Source organism: Pimephales promelas, chromosome 25, assembly GCF_988280905.1.
Source record: "Pimephales promelas chromosome 25, fPimPro1.hap1.1, whole genome shotgun sequence".
Classification (NCBI taxonomy): Eukaryota; Metazoa; Chordata; class Actinopteri; order Cypriniformes; family Leuciscidae; genus Pimephales; species Pimephales promelas.
The window spans coordinates 14,259,449-14,272,743 of NC_142793.1; the positions used below are offsets into that span (position 1 = coordinate 14,259,449).

The 13,295-nt window shown below is 37.3% G+C and overlaps 1 protein-coding gene across 1 annotated transcript in view; it reads right to left on the bottom strand.

The window, feature by feature from the left end:
- Positions 1-3,449: 3,449 nt before the first annotated feature.
- lrp5 (low density lipoprotein receptor-related protein 5) overlaps positions 3,450-13,295 on the bottom strand; it is a 68,357-nt gene continuing 58,511 nt past the window's right edge. The window contains exons 16-24 of the mRNA XM_039656882.2: positions 12,191-12,381; positions 10,592-10,801; positions 8,394-8,519; positions 8,048-8,284; positions 7,846-7,956; positions 7,497-7,730; positions 7,251-7,393; positions 6,959-7,056; positions 3,450-5,713 (exon numbers count right to left, since the gene is read on the bottom strand). Coding sequence (XP_039512816.2) covers positions 5,443-5,713; positions 6,959-7,056; positions 7,251-7,393; positions 7,497-7,730; positions 7,846-7,956; positions 8,048-8,284; positions 8,394-8,519; positions 10,592-10,801; positions 12,191-12,381 — 1,621 coding nt within the window. The 3' untranslated portion in view covers positions 3,450-5,442. The remainder of the gene's footprint in view (positions 5,714-6,958; positions 7,057-7,250; positions 7,394-7,496; positions 7,731-7,845; positions 7,957-8,047; positions 8,285-8,393; positions 8,520-10,591; positions 10,802-12,190; positions 12,382-13,295) is intronic.

The following is a 13,295-nucleotide window of genomic DNA, read 5'->3' on the forward strand; positions in this document are numbered from 1 at the left end:
GGCATTTTATATGTGTGTGTATATATAAAACAAGGCATTTTAGGCAAAACATGGCCTACTACACAATTTTGTTTTTAAATATATAATCAGGAGATCCAGGATACCATGCGGTCCTTTCCCTCTTGACATGTACAAACGTGTTCCCATGTGCCTTTTTTCCAAAGCGTGTTTTTAAGTCCTCTACTACATGGATCATAAACAAAGACAGACAGATGGGTACATGGAGGGGTGTCGACATCTCCCCACCCCCTTCAGCCCAGTCAGGAGCCTCACAACATGTGTTCACTTCTGTCAAGTGCTGAAGACAGTCCTTTAAGATGACAAATGAGAAAGGGGAATGTACATGTAGTTCCCAACTGCATCCCAAGTAGCATTTGGCCTCATTTTTTTTATAGCCTTTGAGAAGCGACATTTGTAATACAGTCATAAACTGATGGAAACAATAAAAAACATGTATTTAATAATAATATAAGGACAAATATATATATATATATATATATATATATATATATATATATATATATAGGGCTGTCAAACGATTAATCACGATTAATTGCATCCAAAATAAAAGTTTGTGTTAACATAATACATGTGGATGCACTGTGTTTAATTATTTTATATATATACATACACACACATGCTTGTATATATTTAAGAAATATTTTCATGTATATACTGTATATAGATTTACATTATATATAAATGTAAATATTTTATATATAAATAATATTTTTTTCTTAAATATACATGCATATGTGTGTATTTATATATATATATATATATATACACAAAATAATTATACACAGTGCTCCCCACATGTAAACACAAACTTTTATTTTGGATGCGATTAATCGTGATTAATCATTTGCAGCCCTAATATATATATATATATATATATATATATATATACACACACACACACACACATATATATATATATATATACAGGATTTTTTAAATGTCCTAAAAAAATGTATGTATGTATAAAGAAGACCATCTAAAGACTAAAAACTAAAGAAAATATGGTAACACTTTACAATAAGGTTCATTAGTTAATGTATTTACTAACATGCACTAACCATGAGCAATGCATTTGTTACTGCATTTGTTCATCTTTGTTAATGTTAGTTCATGAAAATACAGCTGTTCATTGTTTGTTCACGGTGCATTAACTAATGTTGACAAGATTTTAATCAAGTATTAGTAAATGTTGAAAATAACATTAACAAAGATTAAAAAATGCTGTATATGTGATTTTCATTATTAGTTCATATTAACTAATGTAGTTAACTAATGTTAACTAACGAACCTTATTGTAAAGTGTTACCGAAAATATATTTAAGACTTTCCAAATAGGAATAAGATATTAATATGAGAGGGGAAGAGGGCCATTCCAACCTCATTTGTATTTTTTACCCACATGAGGGCAGCAGAAGACAAAATGGCTGAAATCCCGAACCACTGGCAAGTATCATCAAACACAGATTTATTGTATTACCTTAACACGCAATTCCACTACAGCAATGGCACATTCAACAATAACATTTCATAGAGCTCTGATTGGAGAACCCAAAGTGTTTCTGCATTCTTGGTCATGGTTGTTGGTTTACCACTGGACTGAGACACACCGTGCTCAACTCAATTAACATTAGCCCTATTGAAGCCTCTGGCTCCTTGTTCACTGCAAATCTAAGGGATTTCTTTGCCTTTCGGATCACTTAGAAAAATAAAAGCGCATCTGCCTTTAACAAGCCACATGATTTGAGGCTTTTTTTACACATATAGCTGAAGTAGTAATTTACATATAGTATAAATAAATATGAGTTGTACACTGTAAAATGTAATATGATCAATAATTTATGACAACATATGCTTAAGAGCAGTGCTTTAGCTCATTATAATAAGTTAAGCAATTTTTATTTTTTTTTAAGTTATACAATATTCAGCTTTTTTTAATGTGATTTAAGTTAAAATGACATAAACATCCAAGTTGATTGTTCTTAATTTTTTTTTCCAGCTTATAACACTGCATTAACAATCGTCATGTTAAAGGTGCATTGCGCAACTTTTCATGTTAAAAATAGCCGTTTTCTAACCCATACATGCTTAAACAATCGCCTGGTGGGCTGAATGAGCCCTTCTTTGATCACTGCGATCGCCTCTATAACCCTGTACAGTGAAATATATAAGAGGGATTCGGGCTCGAATCTGAGACTGGGCGTGACGTCATGCGCGTTCACGCTCGCCTGGCTGTGTCTGGCAGGTTCGTGTAGCTATTCGCCGCCGTTCTCCGTATCAGAGAAGACAACTCGAGCGACACAACTCTAGTCAGCTTTCCACAAAAGTAGACGATGGATTCAAAGGGGCTGTTTACACCTGGTCACTTCATGTGTCTTCTGTGATCGGATAGCTATTCGATCGTGAAAAGACCAGGGTGTAAATGCCCTCCGAAACGCATTCGAGACGGATTTGAATTCGATCGCTCAAACCACTTGAGGACGTGGTCTGTACCGTATTCCAGACGAAACTGGACAAGTTGCATCTGGTTGTTGAAACCAAGCTATATGTCATGATATTTTAGTCATATGACGACGCGCATCACCTGAGCAGCTGAGCTGAGCCCCTTCATCAAGCGCCGCAATCTATCGCAAATCAAAGTGAATTAGTGAAAGTAAGTCGCAGACGCTTAACACTACCATCTTCATTAAAAGTAAAGAAATGAAATGATCTTACCAGGCCTGTTGCCGATCTCTCCTATTGCTGTCTTTGCTGATTTTGAAATTAGCCGATGATTAATAAAATCCAGCTCATATCTGTTGCTTTCGGTGACGTGCACTTCATTAAATCTGTATATGGCGCGGAAAGAGACCGGCTTGTAGCTCATTACAAACCCCAACGCAAACTCCACGTGAGACAGAAAATAAAACTTCTGTCTGTCCAGTGCCATGCGTCGGAATAAGACGAGAGTCAACATCGGGAAGCTTTCAACAAACGGAGAGATCTCCGGTCTGCTCTAGGGCTCAAACGGGTAATAGCCTATACAAAGTGATAACTGAACGTGTTTCCATAATAATTCAATCATAAGTGGATACAGTAAGCACAGGGAGATAGATGGAAACAAAAACCGAAGTTTTCTACTACCCCCGTTTCCCCCTCTCACACAAGTGTGTAATTTACTCGAATGCCTTTCCTTTCATATATTTTAAATGACTTGCAGATTTATTACTGTATTACCTCATTATGACTGTAACAAAAGATGTGTGCCGCACAGTGTGCGGCTGATGCTCCTTAGTTATGAACAGCTCGTGCAAACGTGCGTATGTGTGTGTGTGTGTGTGTTCCTCCATGAACGCGCACAGCTCTGGTTGCAGTTTCGCTTGTCGCCAGAGGGGGCGTAGTTCTGCAAAAACTCAGAGACTTGCGTTTAGCTCCTTTAAAGAAAGACAATATTGCATTTCTTAAAATAGAACCTTTATTATATATAAAAATGCTTTTGATACAAAAATTGTCACAAGTGTGCATTATATGAGGCATTTTTGTACACAAAACAAAGACATTGGTGGTACACCAAAGAGCAAAAAGCTCCTCGGCGAGAGTGGATGGTACGATCTAAACAAATTCAGTCAAAGCGCTGACTTGCCAAAGTGGTATAAAAATCCTAATAATCTCCATTCAGTCACATTTACAGTGAATAGTGTTACCTTGAGGGAAATTTAATGAGATCCATACCTCTGGAAAATAATTTGTATCGCCTGTTAAACTGGTCTTTGCTGAGTTTTGCTGAATCATCTAACGTTTGCCTTATAAGACATTGCTATATGTCTTTTTGTATGGCTATCTGTAAAAACAACTAATGTAATCAGTCTGTGAAACTCATTTAATCTTGCAATTTTTTCTAGATCTAGAATTCTAGTTATGCACAATTAATTTCCATAAGTGCTCAATTTGGCAAAGAGAAAAAAAGTACATTTTAAACACACATACATGGCATTTCAATGTGTGATATAAGATGTTTTAACCTAAAAAACACTATCTCCATCGAATTAGCAATTATAAAGAGGGAAATACAGTTCGATTCTTCAACTTAACCATAAAAAATGCGGAAATCCGCATGTCATGAATTTAAAAAAGCAGTTTGTTACCAATAATATTACAGTAAAATTAACCACATATCCTTGTGTTCAAATCATAGCTTAGTTTTACCGTTGTATTATTACTATTACTACTATAATTATTATTTTTTAGTTTTTTACTAAACACCTAGAATGAGTTCAGTCCATAAGATCTGATAAAATCCATAGTTCACTACAAAGCAGTTGACTTTCCGCTTCATTAAAGGGATAGTTCACTCAAATATGAACATGTTGTCATCATTTACTCAACCTCATGCTGTCCAATACTCAAGACTTTCCTTTTTTTGTAGAAAACAAAATAAGATGTTTATCAGAATGTCCGAGCTGCTCTTTTTCACATAATGAAAGTGAACGGTGACCATGGCTGCCAAGAAAGATAGTTAATAATTACTTAAATTTCACAAAGCTATCATTTAGCTTTAGAAAGCTTGTAAACTACTGTTATGATGCTTTTACTGTAATTTTTGGTCCCCATCCACTTTCATTATGGAAAAGAGCAGCTTGGACATTCTGCTAAACATTGTCTTTAATGTTGCACAGGGGAAAATATGTCATACAGGTTTGGAATGACAAGAGATGTTTAGTTGAACTATCCCTTTAAGACAAGACTTAAACAAGACTCCTTCAAAGCAATGGCATTTCACATGTATGTTTTTCTATAAGAGATTAATAACAATTTTACAATGGTCTATGGTCAGTTCTCATTATATAAACAAAACATTTTAGCTGGCTGTTTTCATTTGTCATTATTTACAGTAAAAGATTTATGTACAATAGCAGCAAACACACTTTTGGTAAACAGGACAAACCAAACATATGCTTGGAATAGTAACATATTCACATAGAACAATCAAAACAACACCTCATTGCCATTACGAAAAACATTCATTATTTACTTAATTACACATATGTACAACTCCTCTGCAGCGGATGATTTTGGTGTTATATCGACGATTTGGTTCGCAATTACACTGCTTTTGAAAAAAAAAAAAAAGAAAGAAAAGATGATTAAATCATAACCATCCTGAAATAGTGACACGGTTGTGTTTCAGTTCATAATCTTACATATTGAAGATCTGGTGGGGGGGGGGGGGGACTTATAAAAACAATGTCGTAATATAAAGAAAAGCCTTGTCCGGTCACGACCACTGTTCATGTAACTCTGGGTGAAAATATCCAGAAAATGTTTCCTGTTCCTCCCGAAAAGCTGAAATGTTTCTTGAACAAAGCGTGTGGAAAATAAAATAAAATCTTTGTTTCTTCTTTAACTATTTAAAACTATGTACAGAGCGTGGCGGTTTGCCGGGTGTCACGAGGAGTCTGTGCAGGGCGAGGGGGGCGGGGGGCACAGGTGGAAGTAGCTGCGCTCAGTGGAGGGCGAGGGAGGGCAGCTCTCCTCCGCTGACATGTACTGGCTGCGCGGTGTGCGGGGCGTGGGGGGCGGGGGGTAGGGGTCAGAGTCTGAATTGAGGTCCATGTAGTACTTATTGCTTTTCCAGCGGCTGGTGGTGTAGTCACTGTCACACACGTCTGTGCTGCAGGGTGTGGTGGGGGGCGCGACCCCTCGTTTCAAATATGGCCTGTCAATTGGAAAGATGTCTCCATCAGCACAGTCATATATTCAGCCATCCTTCTATCTATCTATCTGGTCATCAATCTACTCACCTAGCCATCCATTTACATATCTACTTATTCATCCATTTACTCATCCATCCTTCTATCTATCTATCTATCTATCTATCTATCTATCTATCTATCTATCTATCTATCTATCTATCTATCTATCTATCTATCTATCTATCTATCTATCTATCTATCTATCTATCTATCTATCTATCTATCTATCTATCTATCTATCTATCTATCTATCTATCTGGTCATCAATCTACTCCTCTATCCATCCATCTACATATCTACTCATCCATACATTCACTCATTTATCCATCCATCCATTCACTCATATCCTCATCATACTCATATACTCATCCACTCATATACTCATCCACTCATATACTCATCATACTCATACTCATCCACTCACATACTCATCCACTCCTATGCTCATATACTCATCCACTCATACACCTACTCATTTACTCATCATACTCATCCACTTATATACTCATCCACTCATACACATCCACTCATCCACTCCTATACTCATATACTCATCCACTCATACACCTACTCATTTACTCATCCACTCACATACTCATCCACTCCTATAGTCATATACTCATCCACTCATATACTCATCCACTCATACACCTACTCATACTCATCCACTCATACTCATCCACTCATACTCATCCACTCATACTCATCCACTCCTATACTCATATACTCATCCACTCATATACTCATCCACTCATACACCTACTCATCCACTCCTATACTCATATACTCATCCACTCATACACTCATACACCTACTCATACTCATCCACTCATATACTCATCCACTCATACTCATCCACTGATATAATCATACACCAACTCATACTCAGCCACTCATACTCATGCACCTACTCATACTCATCCACTCATACCCGTATTCATCCACTCACATATTCATTCACTCATATACTCATACACCTACTCATACTCATCCACTCATATACTCATACTCATCCACTCATACTCATATTCATCCACTCACATATTCATTCACTCACATATTCATACACCTACTCATACTCATCCACTCATATACTTATCCACTCATACACCTACTCATACTCATCCACTCATATATTCATCCACTCATATACTCATACACCTACTCATACTCATCCACTCATCCAAGATCTCTGCACTCAATCCCACCTGTAAGACCTGGTTGTGGAAGGGCTGTTGGATGAATAGAAGACTTCTGCGTTGTAAAGGGAGCGATCTGTTGCTGGTGATGGAGGAGGGTTGAGCATCTACACACAGATCAGGAACAAAAATTAATTATATGGCATGAACAACAATAAACCAGACAATACAAAATGTATGTGAATGAGCATTTAATTTAAAATATAAAATCCTTTTTTCCCAAATGGAATTAAATAAATAAACACTAGCCCTTGCTTATAAACAATAAACAGAGACAATAAACTGATGAATATTACAGTACCTGCGGATAGAAAGCTCCTTTTGTGCTGGAAGAGCTACTGGATGAAGCTCCTGTCACATGGTTTCTGTCGTAGAGAGGCGCCCCACTGCTGCTGCTGCCCATGAGACTCACTGAGCTCATCATGGACTTCCCACAGGAAATACCTGTGCCACAGCGAGACAGACTCATAACCCACAAGACTTATCACAGGCAGAGAAACGATTCACCTTAAGAGACCACAGCAGCTATCAAACTGCAGACCTTTACCTGTAAAAGTGCCGTGCTGTGAATTTGTGGGTGCGATAAAGTTGAGGGGCACGTGAGGGGTCCCGCTGATGTACTCGTGTGGAAAGCCTCCATTGGGGCCCTTGTAATGGCGACACACGACTCTTTGACACACAAAACACATGCCTCCCATCACAAAGACAGAGAGGATGATGCCGATGACGGGGCCGATGGTGCTGGTGTGACGCGGAAGGTCGTTGGGGGGCGGAGGGAAATCTGTGAATAAGCCAAATGGATGTTTTCATCTTGCAAGCATCGTTACAATCAGCAAGTTTATGGCATTTATGGTCAAACACCAGACGCTTTTTTTGGTGCAATATGGTCAACGTACCACAGAAAAGCTCATCAGATTTGTCTGTGCAATCTGCGAAGGAGTCACACTGCTGTTTCTTCAGGATACACTGATTGTTGCCACAACGGAACTGATTAGGCATACAAATGGCTGAGGGGAAGAAAGGGAGAGGACAGATCAGAAACTGCCAAATAAAACAGATTCAGTGTAAAAAAAAAAAATAGGGAAAAGTTGAACGTACTGTCGCAATCCAGTTCATCAGAGCCGTCTGCGCAGTCTGGCTCTCCGTTGCAGCGCAGCTGAGCGTCCACGCACTGGCCTTTGTCGCACTGGAACTGGAGTTCGGAGCAGATGGGGCAGTTCATCTCGTCGCTGTGGTCTGCGCACTCGGCGATGCCGTCACAGCGCCACGCCATGGGGATGCAGTCGATCTCACCAGTAGCACAGGTGAACTGCTCGCTAGAGCACGTGGGAGGCTCTGATGGAGGTTGTGGGTAAAAATGCGATTAGCGCAGATTCATAAAAAACGATTAGTGCATTTTTGCTTTTATGCCACAGATGTGTGTATATACATGTGTCTAATGTACCTCCGCAGCTGAGTAGATTTTGAAGCAGCACCAGGTGCATGGGACAAGAGCAGCGTGGCGTCCCATCACCCTTAGCGATGCAGATGTGGGAGCAGCCTCCGTTATCACGGGAACAAGGGTGGGATGCTGTTAAGGAGATTAAAGGACAAATTATACTCTTTAATAATAGGAACTCTGAAGCCATGTTGACATTACATAATTATACTGATTTTTGCCAACATATGATTTTTGCAGCTCAAACAAGGTGAAATGCAGGTTAAAAAAATTTCTTGTTTTGCTATGTATATGATAAATACTTTAATATTAATACAGCATTCTTAAAATATTAATATATACAAGTAATTATAATGGAATAATATGCTAGATACATTCATTTGAATTAGTCCTTAAATGTAATTAATATTTTCAAAAATATCTTTACATTTCTATATATATGTTAGACAGTAAGTAAATAATATGTCAAATTGTATTCTTTAAATGTATAATATCTTTATATTTGTATACTACAGTAGATAATTAAATTAAAGTGGTAAATAAATTGACATCTTATATTCTGAATAAATCATTATATTAAATTATATTATGCACATAGCATACAAGGTTTTGGAAAAAAAAGCTAATGATTTAGTCTTAAAGGAGTAGTTCACTTTTGAAAAAACTTTTGCTGTTAATTTACTCCAAGATGTCCATGTCATTCTTTCTTCAGTCAAAAAGAAATTAAAGGGTTAGTTCACCCAAAAATGAAAATTAAGTCATTAATTACTCACCCCCATGCTGTACCAACCCCGTAAGACCTTCGTTCGTCTTCGGAACACAAATGAAGATATTTTTGATTAAATTTGAGAGCTGTATAACTACCACATTGGCTCCTAAGGGACTGCCTCTTGACGGCCCAGAAAGTCAATGAAGAAAATGTTTAAATATCCCAAGTGACTACCGTGGCTCAACTATATGTTTACCAAGCGACGCGAATACTTTTTGTGCGAAAAAACAAACAAAAATAACGAGTTTATTAGACTATTTTTTTCTTCCTTGTAGGCCAGAACGAGACTTCCTTATAGATTTCCACGACGCATGCGCGAGATTTGCGATCTGCGTACACAGCTTACACTACTTCAGATCGCAATTCTCGCGCATGTGTCGTGGAAATCTATAAGGAAGTCTCGTTCTGGCCTACAAGGAAGAAAATAATAGTCGAATAAACTCGTTATTTTTGTTTGTTTTTTCGCACAAAAAGTATTCGCGTCGCTTGGTAAACATATAGTTGAGCCACGGTAGTCACTTGGGATATTTAAACATTTTCTTCATTGACTTTTTGGGCCGTCAAGAGGCAGTCCCTTAGGAGCCAATGTGGTAGTTATACAGCTCTCAAATTTAATCAAAAATATCTTCATTTGTGTTCCGAAGACGAACGAAGGTCTTACGGGGTTGGTACAGCATGGGGGTGAGTAATTAATTACTTAATTTTCATTTTTGGGTGAACTAACCCTTTAAGGTTTTTGGTGAAAACATTCCAGGATTTTTCTCCATATAAATGCACTTCAATGGGAACCAGACGGTTCAAGGTCCAAATGAGAGTTTCAGTGCAAACTGTTCAAAGGGCTTTAAACGATTTAAGACGATGAATAAGGGTATTATCAAGCGAAACGATCGCTCATTTAAAAATAATTGCGCAAAATTGCCTTGCTCTGTTCTGTGATGCACGTTTGTAACTGTCCTGTTCGAACTCGTTTATCAAATGAACTTATCTTTTTTTGTGTCATTTGGTTCATTCAATGAACAAAATGAATGAGTTGACTCGGAAAAAGATTTCGAACGAGTTCGAATAGGAGAGTCATGAACGCGCATCACAGAACAGAGCAAGATGACCATTTGAGCTTATAAAACTTTGTTGTTGTTTTTTTGTTTGTTTTTTAAATGAGCGATCGTTTCACTTGATAAGACCCTTATTCATCGTCTGAAATCGTTTAAAGCCCTTTGAACAGTTTGCACTGAAACTGTCTTTTGGACCTTGAACCGTCTGGTTCCCATTGAAGTGCGTTATAAGGAGAAAAATCCTGGAATGTTTTCATCAAAAACCTTCATTTCTTTTCGACTGAAGAAAGAATAACATGGACATCTTGGAGTAAATTATCAGCAAAAGTTTTTTTTAAAAGTGAACTACTCCTTCAAAGAAATGTAAGAAACTGTGAATTTACCAAACTCCTCTGGTTCCATGTACTCCACCGCGTGGATACTGGTCAGGTACTGGAGTCGCCCCTGAATGCGGGTCCTCTTCTCTCCGGTCAGCTTGTCCACGCGCTCGATCATCTGCTGCTGTTTGTCAATCCAGTACAGGTGATCGCCCAGCACTGTCAGACCGACCGGCTGAAGGATGTTGGAGTCCTGAAGAACGATCCGATTGGCCCCTGGGAAGCAAACAAAGAGATCCACACAGTCATAATTCTGTTTTTTCTCTGTCACGCTATAAATCATATCTATTCAGCTTTTGTGCTGGTCATTTGGCTGCAGAGGGTTTCTGTTGCGCAAGGAGATTAGCCGTGGCTTAAGGTGTGATCATCCGTCTCATGCTAACGTCAAACATCAGATCTCAGCATCTGGAGACTTCGCTTACTGGCAGCTCATTGGAAATAAGTAAAAGAAATCGGACAAGTTAGTGATTTTTGGTGACGAAGGCACTTACATAACCTCAGAAGAATGAACTATGTTACAGTCCATCAAATTCTTCATTAGAGTTTTGTCAATGTATAGATGATGTTTAGACAACACAGACTATACTGTTTTGATTAGTTTAGACTAGGCGGTATTGAACATATACAGCGTAAATCTAGATTGAACCTGGTCTGTGCTCTCTGTCTGTATTTGTTTGGTTTCCATAGCTGTCATGTGACATGTTTAGAGGATCAAATCTGATTGAGAGGTCAGAAAGTTGTCCTTATTTCACATGGTATTCCAGAACACTTCAGAAGTGATCGCAATCAATTTGCCCACGGAAACAAAAACATTCTGAGCGTGAGATTCAGTGACATGATTACGTGGTGAAGGAAAAGACCTAATCTTTCTGGCAAAGCTCTGACATCAAAATTGATCTTCAAAATAAATGATTAACATTGAGTTGTATGGAAACATTTTGTGTGAATTCAAGACATTTGGCACAATATTACAACCAACACAATGTTTGTTTTTTATAATTAAATAAAACTCTACTTTCACTCAAATACTGATAATTAGGCACAATAAAGAGTTAATTTAGTATTAATTATGTGCTATTTATTTTTTTCCATTTTTTATTATTCTAAAATATTTAGCTATTTATATATTAGCTATATTTAGTTCAGTTTTAGTTTAATTAAATTTAAGTACTTAACCTTAAACCTTTTTATGTGATTTGATTTCAGCTTTATTTTAATATTTTAATAGTTCTAGTTTAAGTTACCAATAACAACACTGATTGTTACAACAGTTTATTGGCTGATTTTAGTGATTTTTTCCCCTATTTATTTTATTGGCTGATATTGGACATTTACAGTAATTAGCTTGTAAAAAAAATAGTGTAGATATTTTAATATTGGGTATAACATAAAATAATGAATGGTTTATCACTATTGGCCAGATTTGTTATATCTGTGCTGCTTCCCTACTTGCATACATAAAAATGAATATAATTGTTTTAAATCAGAAAAAAAGCAAAACGGGAGCATTTTCACTTGTGGACTTTTGGATTCATATTATATATATATATATATATATATATATATATATATTTATTTTTATTTTTTTTGTCAAAATGTATTTACCAGATAGGTCACTGCTCTCAATCCGTTTCAGGTCTGCATCCACCCAGAACAGCTTGCCCAGCTTGTTGTCCAAAGCCAGAGCCACGGGGCGGATCAAACCGGTCGTGAACAAGGATTCACGCTCCGTTCCATCCAAAGACGCACCTTCGATTTTAGCTGAGCGATCCTGGACGGTAGTGAAATACATGTAGCTGTGGAAAAAAAAAAGGTTTGGAAGTTACATTCCATTTTCCAAATAAAGTAAAATGTAGTAAAGGCAAAGTGATTTAATTGGATTCTATAAACATCTTTCAAGATGTTTCAACATCTAATAAAAGTGTTAGTAGATATTTATGTTATTGCATTAAATAACCAACATATGATCTGTAGGCTTGGATAAACATTCATTTGTTGAACAGAAAGTACAACTTTGATGGGGCCATGCTTATTTGATCTTCACACATCACAAAAGCCCTTGAGCCCTAATGTTATGTCTAGGCTAGTTTGTGATAACTCTCAAAGGTGCGTTTGCTCCTTTGTTTTCAGTTGCTGTCTGAGAAACACAATATGCATCTGTTAGCAATTTGGTTCGGCTTAAAAAAAAACTGAACAGCGTTATCAATATTGGCGCCAATACAGTGTCTGAGTGTCATTAAAAATGAGAAAATATTACAGCTAAAAAAAACCCAGTTACTTCTGGGAAAAGTTTGGGGCCGATATACATTTTATTTGATACATTTCCAATGCTAAGAGGGAGACAGAAAAAATGAATAAACCCCAACATTGGTTTGGCTGATGGATCTGAAGATGCCTTCTCTGAGTCAGAGCACTATGGAGTGTAATGCACTCACTTAACATCTGCCAAAGCCTGACTTCAGTGTGGGGAATGGAGCATATCACATATTACATTTCCCACCTGCATGTTAAACAAAACCTTATGCAAACATCTTTGATGATGTTTTGATCCTGAAAAACTAGGTAAAACAAGGCTTCATTAGTTTTACGACATTTCGAGTCGTCATCTGATCTGGTTTGGACAGCATTTTGGATCCAGATCCACTGATTAGTGAAACATTTCTTTAATCTGTGCTTTTAACGCCAAGTTGATTATCAATTATATAAAACG